At 32.7% G+C, this 21,593-nt stretch overlaps 6 protein-coding genes across 7 annotated transcripts in view; 5 read left to right on the forward strand and 1 right to left on the reverse strand.

The window, feature by feature from the left end:
- The first annotated feature begins 284 nt into the window (after nucleotides 1–284).
- Nucleotides 285–2,680, forward strand: LOC123687367 (centromere/kinetochore protein zw10 homolog). Its single transcript, XM_045627034.1, has one exon. The coding sequence runs from the start codon at nucleotides 388–390 to the stop codon at nucleotides 2,488–2,490; it is 2,103 nt and encodes a 700-aa protein (XP_045482990.1). The 5' UTR covers nucleotides 285–387; the 3' UTR covers nucleotides 2,491–2,680.
- A 556-nt stretch (nucleotides 2,681–3,236) lies between these two features.
- On the forward strand, nucleotides 3,237–5,083 carry LOC123687399 (protein Peter pan). The gene is made up of 6 exons (XM_045627036.1): nucleotides 3,237–3,510; nucleotides 3,566–3,889; nucleotides 4,077–4,261; nucleotides 4,352–4,463; nucleotides 4,547–4,886; nucleotides 4,953–5,083. The coding sequence occupies exons 1-6, from the start codon at nucleotides 3,331–3,333 to the stop codon at nucleotides 5,036–5,038; spliced, it is 1,227 nt and encodes a 408-aa protein (XP_045482992.1). The 5' UTR covers nucleotides 3,237–3,330; the 3' UTR covers nucleotides 5,039–5,083.
- On the reverse strand, nucleotides 5,020–10,444 carry LOC123687383 (tRNA (guanine(10)-N2)-methyltransferase homolog). The gene is made up of 8 exons (XM_045627035.1): nucleotides 10,276–10,444; nucleotides 10,157–10,222; nucleotides 9,850–10,098; nucleotides 8,118–8,252; nucleotides 7,624–7,887; nucleotides 7,430–7,568; nucleotides 6,948–7,146; nucleotides 5,020–5,344 (listed from the first exon to the last, which is right to left on the reverse strand). The coding sequence occupies exons 1-8, from the start codon at nucleotides 10,354–10,356 to the stop codon at nucleotides 5,074–5,076; spliced, it is 1,404 nt and encodes a 467-aa protein (XP_045482991.1). The 5' UTR covers nucleotides 10,357–10,444; the 3' UTR covers nucleotides 5,020–5,073.
- LOC123687415 (nicotinamide riboside kinase 1) lies at nucleotides 8,511–9,778 on the forward strand. Its single transcript, XM_045627037.1, has one exon. The coding sequence runs from the start codon at nucleotides 9,020–9,022 to the stop codon at nucleotides 9,668–9,670; it is 651 nt and encodes a 216-aa protein (XP_045482993.1). The 5' UTR covers nucleotides 8,511–9,019; the 3' UTR covers nucleotides 9,671–9,778.
- A 26-nt stretch (nucleotides 10,445–10,470) lies between the features above and the next one.
- Nucleotides 10,471–13,159, forward strand: LOC123687351 (pre-mRNA-splicing factor syf1 homolog). Its single transcript, XM_045627033.1, has one exon. The coding sequence runs from the start codon at nucleotides 10,495–10,497 to the stop codon at nucleotides 13,105–13,107; it is 2,613 nt and encodes an 870-aa protein (XP_045482989.1). The 5' UTR covers nucleotides 10,471–10,494; the 3' UTR covers nucleotides 13,108–13,159.
- Nucleotides 13,160–14,177: 1,018 nt separating this feature from the next.
- LOC123687447 (fizzy-related protein homolog) overlaps nucleotides 14,178–21,593 on the forward strand; it is a 44,220-nt gene continuing 36,804 nt past the window's right edge. The window contains exon 1 of one of the 2 annotated variants that reach the window (XM_045627039.1): nucleotides 14,178–14,918. In XM_045627039.1, the coding sequence (XP_045482995.1) occupies nucleotides 14,562–14,918 (357 nt within the window). In that variant the 5' untranslated portion in view covers nucleotides 14,178–14,561. The remainder of the gene's footprint in view (nucleotides 14,919–21,593) is intronic. The other variant, XM_045627040.1, reaches the window with a different exon arrangement.

A 21,593-nucleotide genomic window follows, 5' to 3' on the forward strand; every position in this document is an offset into this window, starting at 1 on the left:
TAATAAAAGCATATAGAAAAGAAGAACTTTATTTGTCAATGAATAAAAGTAATTAAACCATAGAATTAATAAAACCATTATTAGTTCAATGAATTAATAAATTTAACTGTGTTATTTGATTCATACTGAGTGTAAAATCTAATTCGGCAGCAAAGGCATTTTGGTTTTTGTATACAAATTTCCGTACAATCTAGGACAATTCTAATATTCTGAAAACATTCAAAACTTTTTGGCATGTTTTTCTGTATTTCAGGAAAGTCTGTGATCGATCTATAGCCGTCATTTACTTCAACCTAGAAATTTGTGAATTTCTTCTGTTTTCGTCAATGGTATTTTCATCATAATTTCTTCGAAGTTGTAGTAGTAATAGTTGGAACATTTGATAATATGAACTTCATAAGTAGCTTACTTCCTTCAAAAGAAATTTATGAATTTGATGATCTGAACAACGAAATAGCCAAAGTTGAAGAAGAGCTTGGCAAATGCTCTGAGGAAATTTCATTATTCTTCGACAATGTACAACGAGATATAGAGGAACAATGTGAACGAAACGAAAGTCATATAAATCATACTAATGAAATTAAAACCGAACTTCTGAAATCGGAAAAAACACTCACTGATATTCTTCATGCAGATTTAAAAACTGCAAAAGAAAATTTTGATTCTTTAGTTGATGAAGTGAATGAAATAACATCATCCATATCTTTCGTTCATATAGTGTGTGAAATTCATGAAAGATTGGAAATGCTGAAAGAATTTTGTAGTCATTCTACAGATTACTTGCAAATAGTTGAAGTAATCAACGTTCTATATATGCTTGATAATACTTTACCACGTTCACCCATAATTCCTTTCATCGTCAATCTAAGAGATATCATTAACAAAGAAATTGGTAATGCAAACTCTTTGCTCACTAAAGAATTCCATAGAAATTGTAACTTCATAAAAGAAACAAATACTTACATGATGAGAGTACCTAGTGAAAATCTAAAAATATTACACTCTATTTTGGCTGCTCTTTATAAGAATGAAGCTACCCGGGAATTGTTAACAACATTACCAAACCTAATTTGGGAAAATTTACTTTCACCTATGATTGAATATTGGTGTGAAATTTCAGAACTTCAAAAGAAGGAATTTTTATGCATACAAGTGATCATCAGGAAAAATAAAGAAAATAAATATGAGGAAGTGTATAAGAAAATATCTACATTGGTAGACTATTTAACAAAATATTTTGAATGTGAAATTGATCATGATTTGAAGTTATTGTATTTTATTGGGGTTCTTTTGAGAGAACAGTTGTCAAAAGCAATATTGCAAAACTGCATTTTGAAAGAAATTCCAAAAGACTGGAAAGATATACCCCAATTTAAAGCAAATTTAATAATGTCCACGGAGAAATTAGAAAAGAAGTTGAATCCTCATGGTTTCATAGACGGACACTGGGACTGGGTGGATGGAATAGAACAGTTTTATGCAGAAAAAAAATGTAAATACTACAGTGACAAGGCGAAAGAACTTATGAAGAAAGATTTACATAATATGATTGAAGTTGGTACACCATATGATTCAAAAAAATCATTACTAGAAACAGATGAAGTCTTATGTTGTTCAATATCATCGTATATTCCGGATTTAATAAAATTAGGAAATGAGTTGATAAATGAAATATCTGAAGGACCTGCTGAAAACTGTGGAGTTTTATTTAATACATATAAGGGTATTTTCTTCAATTATGGTGATTTTGTAGCAAGCTACCACCAAAAATTATTAGAAACCATTCCTCAACAAGTTGCTCTATTCTATAACAATTGTATTTACTTGTATAAACAACTCCAGAAGTGGGATGAAACATTTGAAAATCACGATGTTATAAATGAATTTCATGATGATTCCTGCAAAGCATTCTATCAAGTGGAAGAAGTTGGAAGAATTTTTTTCGATAGCTTTGTTAGAGAACAGAAGGAACAAATCCAAATAATTTTGAAGGGAACAAATCTTCAATCGAAAAAAACATTAGAAAATTTGGAGGAAAATACAGAAAAACTGTTCAGGCAATGCTTACGACAGCAAGAACTTTTAAAAACTGTTTGGAGCAAGGTTTTATCTTATCCTATTTATAATCGAACAATTGGAGATATTTTGAACACAATGTGTAATTTTCTTATAAACTCTCTTGTAGTTCTTGAAGATATTGGTGCTGTGGTTGCAGAAAATTTGATAGAATTATTCAAAATTGTTCTCAACAGAGGTGTTAAATTGTTCACTGATCCTAATGAAGTGTTTTTATATGTCCCACAATGGCATAAGTTCAATGAATTAATATTTGTTCTTGGAGCTTCATTATTAGATATCAGCGATAGATGGGCCGATGGAAAGGGTCCTCTGGCATTACAGTTCACTCCTTATGAATTGAAACAATTAATAAGGGCTTTGTTCCAAAATAGTGATAGAAGAGATGCAGTTCTTTCCAGGATACACGAATGAGTGAGCTTTTTCGTAAGGCTCTAATAGTAAATATTTCATTTGTTTTCAGAAGATACATCTGAAAGGTCTATTATTCTACCACAGACTGTGGAAGTTATCTGTGATTTATATTCTATAGTTTTAATAAGAAATTAAATTTAAAACTTGTGGTGGTTTTAATTAATTTTATTTTAATAAATTATTATTCTTATATTATGTTTCACTTGGTTATCTCAACCCACAAAATACTCTTTGTTATGAATGATCGTAGAACAATTCATTATTTATATAAAATATTAACATATGGTTTAATCATTTTGATACAAAACCTTTTTTAAATTTCAGAACCTGGGTTAGAATACCACCGTTGGCAATTTATTATAATATTCTTGAAATTTTTTTTATACAATGGAAATATTGTGGGAGATAGATTGTTCAAAATTAATTCACTACTGAAAATAACAATCCGAAGAGTAAATTATGTTGTAATGTACTTTTTATTAGGATTCTATTGCCCACCATTGCCACTATCATTCAATAATTAGTCTTTGGTTTAAGAACCCGATGGATCCATCGTACGCTGAACCATCGATAATTTACGAACGCTTGACTTTCCAAACTCGCCCATATTATTTAAAAAACACTGGGAATATGGTGTAATTTGAAAAAATAATATCCCTTTATTTTTCAACCGTAATCATTTTTAAGAGTAAGAAAATTTTATATTCTATGATGCTAATATAATATAAATATCTACTTATCTATGAATATAAACTTAACCACACTTTTATAACCTCTATTTTATCGTGCTCTACAAGATATATAAAATATAATTCGATTTGATTAACGTAATTAGATAAAATGGCAAGAAAGAGGAAAGGACGTTCCGTAAGAAAAAATCAAAATCGATGTGGAGAATCGGAGGAGTTAGTGCAAGCACCCCATTCATTTGTTATTTGTAAAGGAGATAATAGTATTGTTGGGGAATTGACGAAAGATTTTCGCAAGGTTATGGAACCTTTTACCGCATCCCAGTTGAAGGTAAATATAATTTAGACTTTTCTTCTTTCATTTTTAACAACAACTTTTATTCTAGACTAGGAAAAAAAACACAATCAAAGATTTTGTCTCGATTGCTGGTCCGTTACATGTTTCACACATTTCTGTCTTCAAGAGTACAGATATTGGACTGTATTTGAAGATTGCTAGGCTTCCAAGAGGACCTACTTTGACCTTCAAAGTATGCAAATACTCCTTAGCAAAAGATGTGATCTCTTCACTAAAGAAACAATATGTAGTAGAAGAAGCTTTCAAACATTCTCCATTGATAGTATTGAATGGTTTCAGCGGAGAAGGACTGCAATTGAAAATGATGGCTTCCATGATGCAAAATATGTTTCCAACACTTAATTTAACAAACGTAAGTGTACAAATTAGCCCCTTAATTTTTATTTCAAATTTCAGGCCAATCATTTATCATGAGAATTTGGCAAATTTGTAATAGGGTAACTTTGTGCTGAATAATAATTATATATATGCTGTAAAAGTTCGGCATGTTCTTTGTTTTAAGAAAGTACGTGGTTTAAAAATTTAATTTGGTTTTTTAGGTAGATCTCAATGATGTCAGACGAGTTGTACTTATGAACTATAATCCAACATCCAAGCTCATCGATTTTAGGCATTATGGGATAAAAATTGCACCTGTCAATATCTCAAAAGGAGTAAAGAAAGTTGTTCAAGGCAAGATTCCCAATCTTTCGAAATGCAGTGATATGTCAGAGTTTTTAACAAAGTAAGTGGTTTTTTCTTTTGATGAATAAATAATGTTAAACTACATTATTTATGTGCAATATTAATTTAAATTTCCATTTATAAATTTTAGATCAGGAATGTTATCGGAAAGCGAAGCTGAAGACGACCCAAATAATCATGTTGTTTTAGGACAGAAAATAATTTCTAGGGGTAATTTAGAGAGTGGAAAGTCATCTATTAAGGTAAAAATCAATAATTTAAAATAAAGAGAGAAAATATTTTTGAGAATGTTAATTAAAAGTATACATTTTAACCTTTTTCGTAGCTAAGTGAACTTGGACCTAGATTGACATTGAAGCTCTTGAAAATCGAGGATGGTTTGATGGATGGAGACGTATTATACCATGAATTTATCCAGAAAACTGAAGAAGAGAAAGAAGCAATAAAAAAGAAGAGGGAAGAAGCAAAAAAACTAAAGGAAAAGAGAAAGAAGATACAGGAAACTAATATCAGAAAGAAAGAAGAGGAGAAACAATCTAGGAAACATAAAAATAACAAGGAAACAAAGGAAGGACAATCGCTGAAAAGACCTTTAGAAGAAGATAATGATGAGGATGACGACGTTGAGTACTACAGACAAGAAGTTGGTGAAGAACCAGATAAAGGTAAGTTATAACAAAGGAATTATGCACTGAATTCATTAAACTTTGTGTATTTTATTCTTTTTTCAGATCTCTTTCAGAGAAAACCAAAACCAGCTCAAGATCACAAACAAAAAAATAAAAAATTCAAGAGGAGTAAAGACCAAAAAAGCTAATTTATTGTACAAAAAAATTGATATAAAATAAACTATTATTTTTTATTTAAGTACTTAATTCTATTTTGATTCCTCAGTTCAGCTTCCCTGATACGTTTTTCACTTCTGGTTTCTTCTCTAGTTTCGAAATATTTTTCCCTAAAATCTAATATATTCTGTATGTTTATTTTTGATCCAGGTGTTGGTTCTTCTATCTTTTCGAAAGTCAATAATCTTCTTGAAGTCAACTTTGATAAAACTTGTTCCGAATTAGCAACTAATTTCAAACAAGGATGTGAAGGTAATCCGTCTTCTGTATATGTTTCTCTGAAAAAATTTAATTAACTAGTAATGACCCAAATTGAACAATTTGATTTCATGTTTTAATTTCTTCCTACACAATTAGGAAGGGAAATATTATTAAATAAGCAAAAAAACCTGAATAATTCAAATCACGTAAAGGAAAACAAAGTAGATTTGGGTGAAATATCTAAGCATGCAAGACATTGGTATTTTAGTTCCTCTGTTTTTAGCATTTTGTTGAAAATTTCGACATTTTCTAACCTATTCTAGTTTTTTTGAGACATGAACAGATTAATCAGGAAGTCATTGCAATCTTAGGCCATCTGAGAAGTAGAGTTAGGAAGAAAGTAAAGTAATGAATCAATACTTTAAAATAGTGATAAGTTTATTACAAACATTATAATGAAAAAAAAATGCTCTCAGAAATGTGACTCGATTTTTACTTCAAAATGACCTCACTGACTGCCATGTTGAGTAAAATTGTAAAGGGTGTTTCCTTAAGAGCTATAGAACTTTAAATTGCAATAAAACAACGATGGATTATTCGATTGACATGAATTTCATTTATCCGCAAGATAATCTTGTGGCATTACATTTTAAATATGATTTCTGGCATATGACCGCCACAGCTGGCTCGAATGTAGTCCAATCTGGACGTCCAATTTTCGATGACTTTTTGCAACATTTGTGGCCGTATATCGGCAATAACAAGGCGAATGTTGTCTTCCAAATGGTCAAGGGTTTGTGGCTTATCGGCATAGACCAATGACTTTACATAGCCCCACAGAATAGTCTAGCGGTGTTAAATCAAGATCTTGGAGGCCAAATTACAGGTCCAAAACGTGAAATTAGGCGGTCACCAAACGTGTCTTTCAATAAATCGATTGTGGCACGAGCTGTGTGACATGTTGCGCCGTCTTGTTGGAACCACAGCTCCCGGACATCATGGTTGTTCAATTCAGGAATGAAAAAGTTAGTAATCATGGCTCTATACCGATCACCATTGACTGTAACGAACTGGCCATCATCGTTTTTGAAGAAGTACGGACCAATGATTCCACCAGCCCATAAAGCGCACCAAACAGTCAGTTTTTCTGGATGTAACGGTGTTTCGACATACACTTGAGGATTAGCTTCACTCCAAATGCGGCAGTTTTGTTCGTTGACGTAGCCATTCAACCGGAAGTGCGATTCATCGCTAAACAAAATTCGCTTATGAAAATCGGGAACAACGGCAATCTCATTTTTTTTATTTGCAAGCGTTGTTCAGGCGTGAGTCTATTCATGATGAATTGCCAAACCAAACTGAGAATAAATCACTTGACAGCTGTTAAATCGGTCGCCATATTGAACAGTAATGCCAACTTAAAGTTATATACCTCGAACAAAAACACCCAATATTTGGTGGCCTCCTTGAAGTCTGATTTTTTTGAAAAACATTTATGTGAATTGAAAATATCCACTTTTCATGTGCTAACTGAACATCACGGAACAATTTAAGAGTATTTAACAAATCCTATTTCCCTATTCCCAAACTCAGAACAAGAATAGATAATAATATCACTTTATGGGGGTTTTTCACTCAAAACACCCTAAAAGGAATGTTATAGATAATGTTTGCTCTCACCTAAATATTGGAAACCAACAAACTAATCGTCCTCCCAATTTTAAATGCTTGAGAGAGAATGAAATGAGATCTCCGTAGATTCTGGATATTCCATACTCAACTTTTGATGGAATGTGTGTCGACAAATGCTCTTCACTCACTATATAATTTTCCTTCTCTGTGCCAACTCTTTCGGTGGCTTCTCGAATCCCATAAGGTGCTTCAAAAAAAGTTCATAATCTCATAAACCCGAAAATCAATAAAAAAATGGAATAATGTATAATTAATATAATGAATCAGAATAATATATCAGAAGGCAAGATTCAACGCAACAAGGTATTAGACAGTTCTTTGATTGATTAATCTTGAGCATTAAGTTAATACATTTTTTTTTATTGATTTCTCATTTCACAGACATGTGCAAATTTGACATTTTCAATCTTAACAATATAAAGGGTTTCCAGTTTCATTGGAAAACTATACATACAATCAGCAAAACTTACGATCAGTAATAATTGCATCGAATTTCACGTCGTCCCTCCAAAAAGAACAGGAAAAATCATTCACCAAAACGTCCAAGTAACGATGACCGATTTTGTATTGCTCCATGTTCGCCTTGATACTTTCATTTATCTCCCTCACCTACCAAGAAAAAAAAGCATTAATCAGTAATCTGAAGGCCCCCCCTACAAAATACCTTCTGTTTGATCCTACTGGGTTTTGTCTTCCCATGTAGCATCAAGTAGTTGATATCGGTACCTATGACATACCCACCGAATTGAGCCGCTGCTATCAGCAAAGAACCAGAACCAACGAAAGGGTCTAGGACCATGTCTCCGTTTTTGATTTGGGCCTGGTTCGCCATCAGCAGAGATAACTCAGGGTCCATGCTGGTATTCCCTATAAATTTGCGAGATTTCAGGGATAAGGTTTGTATCAACTGCCGCAAGCCATCGGTTATCTGTAATTATTTGTAGGATGAGTTAGGCTAAATAACAATTTCGTGTATGAAACCAATCATTCCCCATTTAGTTTTAACTCTATAAGTGCCAAAATGATTATAAAATGCCACTCCAACTCTTCGGCAATTGAATTGCTAAATATTGTTAAAGATTATTTTTATTCATTTAGGAAGGCAATAAAGGGCAATATGAATTCGAATCATTATCTAGGATCAAAAGAGAATATTACCCATTTTCCAAAAAATACATAATACGGTTCATCAGGTACTTTAGTTGGAATTGTTCCATAATATTCAATATACTGAAGGCACACATCGGGGTCCTTCAACTTGACAGTCCCCTCTACAGGCAAATAGTTAAATTGCTAAAAAAAATCAAAACAGTTCAGTATCTTAACAAACTAACTATACCGGGTAATTTTCTTAATTCAAATCAGTCAAAAATTTGAAATTCCAAAGTTGAACCTCGTACCCCCACAATGGGAAAATAGATGGAAGAGGTTAGTGTACCAACAAAATGAAAAAAGAAAATGACAAACTTGCACAACAATCTCGTCAACCTAAATACAGTCCTGTACAAATTATTCGGCAATCATAGAAGAAAATCTAAAACTGATAAAGGGTACATAACCTTCAAAACATCTTACATTAAAAGAAAATAATTAGTCCAAATGTAATGATTTTTTCAAAATTTCCTGTCATAAATCACAAAATCGTACATTGGATTGGAAGTACTCAGAATAAATAACACTGGCTTTCAAGGTTTGCGATATTGTCGACAATGTTTTGTTATGATGGTCATTATGTAATACCAAACATGATTATTCCTCAGATTTCTGAATGAATGGTATCAGTTAAAAATAAGGAGATTATTCTCTTTCGCTTTATCTACAGCCATTTTGGAATTAGGCTGACAATGTTTGTTGCTCAAACAATGTTTGAAAGGGAATAAGATAAAATTTTAACATTCCAGTATTATTCGGGTATATTATGGAAAAAAGTCTTAAAAATGTATTGTTATCTATCATAGTTGATTCGACGTAAAAGATAACCTTGAACTTTATTTATTTAAAATTTAATTTACTTCCTCTAAATCTTTCATTATCAAGACTCAAGTGATAGTATTCTGAACATGAAAACCGCATTGGTTATTGCCATAAGTGGCGCTACATGCAGCGGAAAAACTACTTCGGCTTTAGAATTGAAGAAACTATTTCCTAAAAGTAAGGTTTTCCACCAAGACGATTATTTTTTGGACGTTGATGATCCTCGGCATGTATGGTGCAAGGATGTAGAGCACATTAACTATGATATTTTAACGTCTTTAGATATGGAGAGGATGTTTGCTGACATTGTATCTTTAGTGGAAAGAAGGCAATTATGTAAGAAAAGAAAACCACAAGAAAATCAGCTCATTTCTGAGGGCGATTTATCACAAAGTGACTTATGTGCAGTGATCAACAAGAGAATAGAAGAAGATGACATTCAGCTGGTGTTTATTGATGGATTTCTCTTATACAGTTTCAAACCACTTTTACCTCTTATAACTCTCAAATATTTCTTCCTTTTGAGTAAAGAAGAATGCGTGGAACGCAGAGAAAAAAGGGTTTATGATCCTCCAGACATTCCAGGTTATTTTGATAAATGTGTATGGCCAGAATACTTAAAACATCTTGAAGATATAAAGACTAATGTCTCAGATATTTCCTATTTTGGTAGTGGAACCAAAAATGTTGTCAATATTATATTACACGATATATATAGTTGTCTGCAAGTTGATTAGTATACATTTTTCCAACAATTTCTATAATTCAATAGATCCTACTAAAAATCAATTTGATTTTACAATTTTTTGTCTGTGATGCTCAATTTAAATAAAAATTTTCATTTAGTTAGAATTTTTTCTGATTACAATAAACCTTCAAACATCAAAAGTAATAGCAAATTTTCACTGAATCTTACCTCAATCTTCTCAACTTTTTCTTTTTGAGTGAAATGTTTACAGAACGTTTCCACTTTAATCTTGAAAGATTGTTCAGTAGCAATATGAGATTCATAAAATGATTTCTGATAACTTTTTAGTATATCGTGAAGTTTGGTTGTTGTTTCTGCATAAGCCCATAATTCTAAGCACATTTTGAGGGAAACAGACCTTTCAGCTAGTTTTTTCACATCATCTTCACTTTCAAATTGAACAATCCAAAAGGGTTCCTATGTAAATATTAGTATAAAATTTAAAAAAAAAGAACAGATATTCAGTTTAATTTACCGAATTTTGAGGTTCTTGAAGAAATTTCATCTTAATATTCATCAGAGCTAGAAGCGAATCTATTTCCTAAAATTAATTCTCTTTGAATACATTCTTATCAGACGATTGTTTGGTATTACCGGTCTTCGAAATTCAATGTTTTCATTTGCGAACCACAGCAGGTATTTCTTCATTTTTCTCATGTTATTTATATATCGCATTCAAAGAATAATTTTATACATAAGTAACTTTGAGTTGATTCTCATTAATTTTAAAAAAATTTTTAGGTTAATTTATTGTCAGAGTCATAGATAGTTATATGAAAAATAAAGGTTAGGTGTATTCAACTTTTGTATTCTATGTTACAGGTATTATTGTTTTTTGATCAAGAGTTGATATTATTATTATTTGGAAAAAGGAGAAGCGCCAGGATGTCTACCGCAAACGACACAGAGCCTATGCAAATTGAATTTGGCGATGAGGATTTAGTTTTTGAAGAAGAGATACTGAGAAATCCTCATTCTGTAAAACATTGGTTAAGATATATCGAACATAAGAAGAAATCCTCTAAAGATGAACTCAATGTAATTTATGAAAGAGCTTTAAAACAATTACCAGGTTCTTATAAGCTATGGTATAATTATTTGAGAACTCGGAGAATCCAAGTCAAGAAAAGATGTATCACTGATCCACTGTATGAAGAAGTCAATAATGCATTTGAAAGAGCTCTTGTTTTTATGCATAAAATGCCTAGAATATGGATTGACTACTGTGTTTTCCTAACAGGGCAATGTAAAATAACTCGAACAAGAAAGGTTTTCGATAGAGCACTTCGTGCATTACCTATAACACAACATAACCGTATTTGGCCTTTATATTTGAACTTTGTTAAAAAATATGAAATTCCAGAAACTGCTGTAAGAGTATTCAGAAGATATCTCAAATTATTCCCAGAAAATGCTGAAGAATATATTGATTATCTCAAGAACATTACAAGACTAGACGAGTGTGCTACACTTCTAGCTAAATTGGTTAATGATGAAAATTTTATATCTCGTGAAGGAAAATCAAAGCACCAGCTGTGGAATGAATTATGTGAATTAATATCACAGAACCCTAAGGAAGTAGTATCTTTGAATGTTGATGCTATTATAAGGGGAGGATTGAGAAGATATACAGATCAGGTAGGTCACTTATGGAATTCACTAGCAGATTATTATGTCCGAAGTGGCTTATTCGAAAGAGCTCGAGATATTTATGAAGAAGCTATTCAAACTGTAACCACAGTCAGAGATTTTACCCAAATATTTGATGCTTATGCCCAATTTGAAGAATTAAGTTTAAGCAAAAGAATGGAGGAGGTTGCTAAAATGCCAAATCCAACTGATGATGACGATATAGATTTAAGATTAGCAAGATTTGAACGTTTAATGGAAAGACGATTACTTTTATTGAATTCAGTGTTACTTAGACAAAATCCACACAATGTAAAAGAATGGCATGAAAGAGTACAATTATATGAAGGGAAACCACATGAAATAATCAATACATATACTGAAGCAGTGCAAACAGTAGACCCAAAATTGGCTGTAGGCAAATTCCATACATTATGGATAGAGTTCGCCAAGTTTTATGAAAAAAATGGTCAAATTGATGATGCTAGACTCGTGTTCGAGAAAGGAACCCAAGTGCCTTTTATTAAAGTTGATGATTTAGCAGCTGTTTGGTGCGAGTGGTCTGAAATGGAAATTAGGAACGAAAACTACGAAGAAGCGTTGAGACTGATGCACAAAGCAACCACTATACCCTCCAGAAAAGTTTCATATCACGATGATACCGAAACTGTACAGAATCGTCTGTACAAATCACTCAAATTATGGTCGCTTTATGCGGATCTGGAAGAAAGTTTTGGTTCTTTTAAATCCTGTAAAGCTGTGTATGACAGAATTCTCGATTTGAAAATCGCTACACCTCAAATTATCATAAACTATGGTTTGTTCCTGGAAGAACATAATTATTTCGAAGAAGCATTTAGAACATACGAAAAGGGGGTTTCGTTGTTCAAATGGCCGAATGTTTATGATATATGGAATACGTATTTGATGAAATTCTTGAAGAGGTACGGCGGTGAGAAACTGGAAAGAGCCAGAGATTTGTTTGAGCAATGCTTGGAGAAATGTCCTCCGGAATTCGCTAAGAACATCTATTTGTTATACGCTAAACTTGAAGAAGAACACGGTATGGCTAGACATGCGATGAGTGTGTATGAAAGAGCCACAAGTGCCGTACCACCATCTGAAGTGTTCGAGGTCTTCAATATCTACATAAAACGAGCGGCAGAAATATACGGCATATCAAAAACCAGGCAAATCTACGAGAAGGCAATAGACGTTTTACCCGAGGATAAAACGATTGAAATGTGCAAGAGATTCGCAGAAATGGAGACAAAGCTTGGAGAAATAGATAGAGCAAGAGCCATCTATGCTCACTGCAGTCAAATATGCGACCCTCGGGTAACAACGGAGTTTTGGCAAATATGGAAAGAGTTCGAAATCAAGCATGGTAATGAAGACACAATGAGAGAAATGTTGAGGATAAAGAGAAGTGTCCAAGCCATGTACAATACTCAAGTGAATATGATGTCTGCACAAATGATGTCATCGGTGAACAGTTCAGCAGGCACAGTGGCCGATTTAGCACCTGGTGCTAAGGATGGCATGCGATTATTAGAGGCTAAAGCGGCTGAAATGGCAGGAGCATCATCCACCAGTTCGGGTCTTGGTAAAATCATGTTTGTTAGGGGAGAAACTCAAGGAAATAGAAAAGACAAGGTAGTCAATCCTGATGAAATTGATATAGAAGATGGAAGCGATGAGTCAGAGGAAGAAGCAGAAGTACCAGTTGAACAACAGGACCTACCTACTCAGATATTTGGAAGTTTAAATGTCAATCGTGAAAAAACTGATTTGTAAATAAAATTTGACAAATGTTATCTATTTTTGTATAAAAATACTAGTTTTTTTTTTTAAGAAATAGTTTCTTTCATTCCTCATATTTATAGTTTCCTTTTTTAAACCATGTCCAAAAATATTGTAATTATTTATTAAAATAATGATAAGCTTAACTATTAAAAGTCATTTGCTTGAGAAATTACACAATAAAGTTGAAAAATCTCATTCCTGGAAATAAATAGCATGAATTGCTTTTATAATACTGATTATAAAATTTTTCTATAAAATCTCAATAGAAATATTTGTTAATTTCCATCAATTACAGATTCAATCAAAAATTGATCACTTAATCTATCTCGTTGAACAACTCAACACATATCTAAATTTTTAAATAATAAGAACACAATTAGTTTCAAATCAAAATTTAATAATTCTAAAATCATAAGTAGGTTTTTCTTTTGAGAAAGATAATCCGCTTTTAATTTTGTGTTGGAATTATTCATGAATTAATTATCAAATATCCAAAATCAGTTCCTTGGATTTAGAAATGCATCAAAGCAAGCGGTTTTTGTTCAGAATTTAATTTATTTGGCTGTAATTAACGGACTTTTTGATTCAAATTCGCCGTTTAAATCATTTTAGAAACTTCAGGAGAGGGGATAATAATTTCTTTTTCTCTATTTCAACGATTTATTATTTGATCAGAGAAGGGTATCAACCTTCAAGATTAAATAGAGGTGATAGCAGTCAATTGTTAGGTCATTCCCGCATTATTTTTAATAAGTGATTATTGTAATGAATTAGGTGAATGTGAGGTGAACAAAGTACACTCAGAATTCAGTATGAATATTATTATTTGTATTTGGTATTAATGACCGATAGTTTTGTAGAAAGGTCTAATCATTTATAATTCAAAAAAGTTTGTTAATATGTTTTTTAAAATATAATTGGTAGTAGTAATTTTTTGTTAACTATTTCTTTCATAGAATAGCAAAAAGTTAGTGTATTTATCGGTAGCTCAAATGTAAACGTCAAATCGCACCACGGTATAAAATTGATCCAATAAGTATCATAGAACATTCATTAGAATATTCGTTAATTTAATTTCTGGCATTTCTTACAAGCAGAGGACATTTAAAAACAATGATAAAAAATCATTAGTGCTGTAGTATCTTTGCTATTGTTACATATACCTACAATAGCACAGTTCAATTCAGAAATGCTTATTGGCAGTTGTTTCCCAGTGAAATATCCTTGTATTTGTAGTTGTGCTTTAACTTCTGCTGAGAACGCTTTATTAGACGGTAGTGAATTAATAAATTTCGGATTATAAGTGAACCTTTCAATTCAGTTATTTGAAAGTATAATACCAATGCAGTTCAATGCATTAGTGACATTTGAACTTACATAAATTATCAAAGAAAAGGAACTGAAATTTAATATAAAATACCGGACATTAACTCAGGTAATCCAAAATGTCTTTGGACCTAATGTATGAAGATAGAGCCCTACAACCTACCAGATTAGCAGTATCAAGAAATCTTTTTGGAACTGGAAGAAACTTGAATTGTGACAGATATATACCTTGTCGTGCCAATAATAATTGGGAGACAAACTTCGCAGTGATACCTGATAACAATAAAGCTGCACCACCATGTAAAAAATCAAGAGAAAACGGTGAAAACGCCAGAGACCATTCAGTGTATAATATATTATTAAGAAATGAAATTCTTGGAGAACGTATTCATGATATAAAAACACAGTGTGATGACAGATTAGTATTGAGCCCTACACGACCTAAAAATCTATTTCGATATGGTACTCCCAAAAGGGTAAGTTATGAAATTTTAATGGATAATTATTCAATTGTGTTTGTTTATTGATCCCTATAAGATATATAGGTGAATATTATTGAATCATATTATATCAGTGATACACCTATCACTGATATAACTTTTTGGAGATAATTCTATCGCATTGTACTATTCAATTCATTGGAATTAATTTCGAATATTATTACATATGTTATCAGAAAATGTAAAAGATTTTACTTATTCTCTGTTTGCTATCAATACAGAATTAATGTTCGACTGAAATAAAAGTTGCTATTGAGTTGGATATTATCTATTGAGATCTTTCAATTAATAATTGATCAAATAGTAGATTGCCAGATTCAACATTAAATTATATTTTTGCTTGCTAGATAAAAAATCATGTAGAATATCTGAAGAAATATTAAAAATTATCCTATGATAATTATGTATTATTTTACTATTTGATGTCCATATTTAATTGGTACACTTAAATTCTTAAAAATCGAAAATAAAATGATTATTTTCACTTTTTAATTTACAATTGTTTTGCTGCTTAGATATAAAAAATATAATATTTGATGTAAGTTTAATTTATAGAATTTAAAAGTTAAAATAAAGAAACTCTCATTTTATTTTTGATTCAAAATGAATTTCCATTATGTAAAGACTGAGTCGATCAAATAATAATTTTCAGCCCTTGAAATTGATAGATCATTAACAAGCTGGTGGAATCACTGTTATAAATTACTAATGTTTCGTTTTTTTTTCTAAAATTGAGTTATTCATTAATGAACCAAAATGACACATACCTTTGATATTCAAGACAAGTGACAAATTTATTACGTGCGAAAGAATATTGTCTTTATATATATATAGTCATAGTAATAGAAGTGCTAGGAGATATATTTCCACTTCTTTTTTAATCTGAACCCCTCCTTCATTTTCAAGGGGTTTCATATTTCAACTTTTTTTTTGCTTGTTTACTCTTCTGTATGTTTTTGAATGGAAGACTGCACATTATCCGTTTTTGGGCTAATGATCCCTAATTTGAGAAAGGCAAAACACATTAGAAGAAATGTAGGACTTCTGTCAGACAATAGAGGTGTTAATTGCTTAAATATTGTTGCCAAAAATATTAACTGCAACTGTTCTTTCTAGCACAAGAATCGTATCATGCAAAATTGAAAATATTTATTTCTCCATTACAGTTTTTTTTTCGTGTTCATTGAGATTTTAAAATAGCTTGTGGCCTTCCCCTAAATAGCAGTTTATTCCTAAAATGTCTGGTGTTCGAATTCATCTATTTTTATCGCCTATTGAAGATATTTGAAAATCTTATTTTATCGTTTGTTGCAATGGCGTAGATAGGGAGATTGTGTGCCGTATAAAATAATTTAGTGTAGTTTGAATGAATTGTAATGTTATGGTTTTATAATGAAGTTGTTTCATTAGATTTAGCTAATAGCCGAACTCAATAGACGCTTTTTGTAAATTGTTGTAGTTTCAGAATTTGACAGTTTTTCTGTCTTTTCGGTAAGTATTTTTTTCATTATACAATATGGAAATGAATTGTCGAACTGTTTCACCGTAATTTCATAATTGAAGACCTCTATTTCGAATTTCACAATTTTGAGAACACATTATATTGTAATTGTTGCAGAGGGTGTCACAAAAATGGCTGCATATTTTGGAATCGTATTCGTCTCACTGGCAGTATCTTGGCAGTTGGTGTGAAAGTTACGAGAATTGACAGATTACGTAATTTCAATTTGAATCGTACGTTTTGAATTTTGAAATAATAATAATAATAATGGTCTTTATTGATACAAATCACTATAAAATGACTACATATATATCATAGGGCGAGATTTAGCTCACACAATCTTAGTTAATATGATTGTATCTCGAAAACGAAGCTTTTGCGGCCCCATGTTCCTTGACCTTTTTTTTATATCCCAAGAAATCTTTTATTTTCCTTTGTACTCACAATTTAAGAACACCCTGTATAAAAATTCATAACTCCGAAACTAGACCATTTTTCGGTGAACATATTGTATGTTACTCAGAAAGATCGTAGCAACACATATTTTTAATTTTATGTTTCCGAGAAATTATTTCTTTTTTAGTAAATTAGTATATTTTACATACTTATTTCAAGACGAAAACTGTCAAAAAACAAGGGGGTATAATTTTTTTCTTAACCTATTTTGGAGGTTTATTATTGGAAGTAATAAACAAAAATTCCATAAGATAAGATATCCTTTTTTTGTAAAATTCGATGAGTATTATACAAATCTTTCTCTATTTCAGTATCGTAATGAGATCATTACAGTTCTAAAAACGGTGCTGTAATGAACTCATTACAGCATCGTTTTCAGTTATATTTTTCGTTTTGTGGTTGTCGCTACTGCCTTCCAATCCTATCAAATTTCAACAAACGTCAATAATTGTCATCATAATGTATAATTTGGATAAAGTGAAATGATTTGTAGCATTTTTCGTAATTTCTCTTAATTCAGGTGGTGTTAAATCGATTTCATCAAACATCATTCATTAATTTGATGCGTAATTTTAAATTATTCAAGAATTCAAAACGTACGATTCAAATTCAAATTCGGTAATCTGTCAATTTTCGTAACAGTCACACCAACTGCCAAGATCCAATACAAAAGTCACTAGGATGTATAATTTGAATTTATCATTGAATTTCGACAATATTTCCCAAAGCTTGACTGAAATAGAGAAAATATCGTCTAATACTCGTTGAAGAAGGCAATTCCAACACTCTTGCGTTCGAAAACTCGCTCCTTCGTCGCTCGTTTTCGAATTTCGCATTCGTGTTGGAATAGGAGCCCATTCTGCAACTTGTTTTAGAATATACTATTATCATTCTGAAGAAACCATGAGGAAATAACTATAGAAAATCGTTCACGGGCGCCACTGGTGCTCCTAAATCAAATTTCTTTCAAATGAAAAAACTCAAATACAAATTTACTCCAGTTTCAGAAATACCGAGAAAAACAATTTTCTCTAATTCTGTGGTTATTCCGTTCATTCTTCCACATCTTGTAGAACAAAATCGTGCGAGAATATATCAGAAACGCACAGTTTTCATGGTTATATTTTATTATTCTATGTTGGTACTCCGAACTTTCCGCCACGGCTTTATCTGTCAATTCATCAATTTGCTTTAAAGAAATCATTTCTGCCAACCAACATTTTTCAATGCAAAAATCACTAAATTATATTTATGGAAATATTTCATTAATTTCAATGAAAATGCAATGAATTAGAGAAAATAATGTATAATACTCGTACAGAAGGCTCATTCTACCACTCGTTCATTCCAAAACTCGCCACTTCGTGGCTCGTTTTTGAATTTTGAACTCGTGGAAGAATATCAATGCCTTCTGCACTTGTATTATAAATAACTATTCTCGTTCGATCTTCAACACCCTGTATCTCAAAAACGGAGCGTTTCCGAAACAAATCTCGTAGAAGCTTTTCTCTTGAAATCGCCCTGTAAATCTGGAATTCGTCACTTTCTACGACATCGGTGTAAAACGGTGTTTCGAATTTTCCACAATTTTCAGTGACCTCCACCACGACCTTTCATCTCGATTTTCCCGGTGTTGAAAGCGACACGGAAGTGCGAAAGCGGACACCGGAGATCAGCGCGTTTTTCGTCGATATTTCGCTTTTAGCAGGACAACGCCAGCGGTCTAACGAGCGGGGTCCTTGAACTCAAACTTTTTCTCGTCGATCGACACAAATTATCCGATTTTTCGGGCACCGGTAAAGTGTCCGTCTTTTTATCGGGTGTTTTTATTATACGTTATCAATATAGAGACGATAATTAGCCGGTCCCCCCGCTTTCGATGATGAATATGCAATGGACGAACAACGAATGCACACAATCGAACTGGGACACGGGTTAGATATGGGTCATGGTGTTAAAATTACGTGAAAACCAGTAGAAATTGATATCGTCGGGCATTTCAAGACGGTAGATCGGATGATTGGTAGTTCGGATGCACCCTTTTAAATTTCTATGGTCTTAGATGTTTCGGGGACATAGAGTAAGGGGTGGCCGTTGTTTCTGTGTTCGGTTCGATAAAAATACATAGAGGAAGTATACGCAATTTTTATGTGTCCCCAACATGGTTAGATTACGTTGTTAGATTGTGATATATTTTCATATCCACAATTTTACTATGTCTTTATGAATTTTTATTATATTGAATGAAATATATTTATTTGAGTGATTCCCGATTACATACCTATGCTAATTTGAATATTTGGAATCCGATATTTTTCCTAATTGTCGAATTTATAATAAGCAGAATATTTATTGTTTTCTGTATCTACCTGCTGAAATCCAAGGTTTGGCAGTTTTTGCTCTCCTAGTGTCATCGGTTGTTTCACGTCGTTTGGCGCGATTGAAGTTTGTTTTCCGAATTTGTGAAATATTGTACATATCGGCGTTCTGGAGTTATGGACAAAAACAGATATTCTTCAACTGATGCACTGAAAAACTAAATTGTGTCTTCTTTCGGCCATAATTCCAGAACGCCTGAAGCCATCGCTTTGCGACCTTTGGGTTTTTTCATACGAATTTGATGGGATTTCTGTTTCTGTTAGAACTTAAAGACACAATTTGGTTTTTCGCAGTGCATCAGTTGAAGAATATCTTCTTTCGGCCATAACTTCAGAACGCCTGAAATTATCGCTTTGCGACCTTCAGGTTTTTTCATGCAAATTTGAAGGAACTTCTGTTTCTGTTAAGAAAATCCTACCATTACATTTGAAATTTCGGAGTAAAATGAACAAAACAATGAACTTCTGACTAAGCGCCCCCTATCGAAAGCAGCAAAAATAAATTTATCATGACTATATTTTGTCCTCAATCAACAAGATATTATCTTTCAGACGAGATCTAATTTGCTCAAAAATGTTGAGCCAAACTGAAGTTAAAGGCACTTCAATCAGTCAGATTTCTTCCTTTCACCTACCCTTATTTGATGTCGTAAAATCTAAAGTGACAATTCAAAAAGATAGAAAATTTTCCAAGGATTACAGTGATGATATTTTTTCTTCAACTTCATATGAAACATTTTCGAGTAAAATTCATTTTTCTACTCGACGATAGCTATTACGCCCCCTTGCGGTAGAGGTATGAACTTCAAAACAATTTCCAGTGCGTTCTCTTGTCAACTTTAGTGGTAAAAATTTTTACCGCAAGTCTCTACGATGAGTGGATCCTGAGATATAGCCGCTTACCTCGCTTATTTGCCCACCCTGTACAACTTTGAGACTCCCTCCGTATGAACTTTTTACTTTGTTATTATGGGGAAAATTCGTTCAATAAAACAAAGAAAAAATAATGTATCCGTGCAAAAAAAAAACAATAATCGTCTTCGATATGTAAAATACGTCTACCGTTTTTGATACCCAAATATACCATTTCCGTTTTTGTAATAGGAAGCGACCTCCGTGACTCCACAAAAATACCGCGACATACGCTGTATATCTCGCCATACGTAACGAAACGTGCGCTGCAGAAGATTACTTATTTATCATTCTGTCCGGCCGTATATCATACAGATTATGATATCCACGAGTGTGTGTGTTTTTGAACGACTAATGAAGAAGGGTGCATTGCAAATTAGAACTTATTCAAGCTCTGATTGAAATGCCGAATATACCGATTACCTTTTTTTTTCGACATTGTTAAGACACTTTTACTGTTAATTTATTCGACAGGTACGGGTGGAAATCTTGCATATATATGCTGGCTTTTCGATGCGTTTTCCGCTTGAGTTTTTCCGCTGTTCGCCGCGCCATGTGGATTTTCAGCGTGAGTGTGACGTTTTCTATAGCCATTCGTGAACTTTTTGCCTTTTTCATGCCTTTTTTCGTGAACTGTTTGCCTTTTTCATGCCTTTTTTCGTCGTACACTATACCTTTTCGTGCCTATTCACGGTGCACTTTTCCTATCTATATGGTGGTATATTTGTCGTGCCTATTTCTGAGCCCGACTTTTCCACCTGAAATTGAAACTAAATGTTTGCGTGTCCGTGCCCTTTTCACACCCATTCTTTGTTTGCTCTCCGAAACGGGGAGGTTTCAATGGTTTTTGTTGAAATATATGGCCTATCAGCGCCTTTTACGTTTAAAACTTGCCTTTTTCTGTGCCTTTCCACTGTGCGTTTTTTCTTCCCTATATATCATGCCTATTTACGATGCCCTTTTCCTTTCTACATGGTGTCTTTCTTCGTGCATAAACATAGTGCCTTTTTTCGTGCCTATATTTCTGAGCCGAACTTTTCCACCTGAAATTGAAACTAAATGTTTGCGTGTCCGTGCCCTTTTCACACCCATTCTTTGTTTGCTCTCCGAAACGGGGAGGTTTCAATGGTTTTTGTTGAAATATATGGCCTATCAGCGCCTTTTACGTTTAAAACTTGCCTTTTTCTGTGCCTTTTCGCTGTGCCTTTTTTCTTCCCTATATTCCATGCCTATTCACGATGCCCTTTTCCCTTCTACATGGTGCCTTTTTTCGAGCATAAACACAGTGCCTTTTTTCGTGCCTTTATTTCCGAGCCCAACTTTTACACCTGAAATTGAAACTTAATGTTTGCCGATTACCTTTTTTTCGATATTGTTAAGACACCTTTGCAGTTAATTTATTAA

Source organism: Harmonia axyridis, chromosome 1, assembly GCF_914767665.1.
Source record: "Harmonia axyridis chromosome 1, icHarAxyr1.1, whole genome shotgun sequence".
Lineage (NCBI taxonomy): Eukaryota > Metazoa > Arthropoda > Insecta > Coleoptera > Coccinellidae > Harmonia > Harmonia axyridis.

Coding starts and splice junctions, on each gene's coding strand:
- LOC123687367 (XM_045627034.1), top strand. CDS start 388: ATGAACTTCATAAGTAGCTTACTTCCTTCAAAAGAAATTTATGAATTT.
- LOC123687399 (XM_045627036.1), top strand. CDS start 3,331: ATGGCAAGAAAGAGGAAAGGACGTTCCGTAAGAAAAAATCAAAATCGA. Junction 3,890..4,076: donor CAACACTTAATTTAACAAAC/GTAAGTGTACAA, acceptor TTGGTTTTTTAG/GTAGATCTCAATGATGTCAG. Junction 4,262..4,351: donor ATGTCAGAGTTTTTAACAAA/GTAAGTGGTTTT, acceptor TATAAATTTTAG/ATCAGGAATGTTATCGGAAA.
- LOC123687415 (XM_045627037.1), top strand. CDS start 9,020: ATGAAAACCGCATTGGTTATTGCCATAAGTGGCGCTACATGCAGCGGA.
- LOC123687383 (XM_045627035.1), bottom strand. CDS start 10,356: ATGCGATATATAAATAACATGAGAAAAATGAAGAAATACCTGCTGTGG. Junction 7,888..8,117: donor ATGTATTTTTTGGAAAATGG/GTAATATTCTCT, acceptor AAATAATTACAG/ATAACCGATGGCTTGCGGCA. Junction 5,345..6,947: donor TGTTGGTTTCCAATATTTAG/GTGAGAGCAAAC, acceptor AAATTTTTTCAG/AGAAACATATACAGAAGACG.
- LOC123687351 (XM_045627033.1), top strand. CDS start 10,495: ATGTTACAGGTATTATTGTTTTTTGATCAAGAGTTGATATTATTATTA.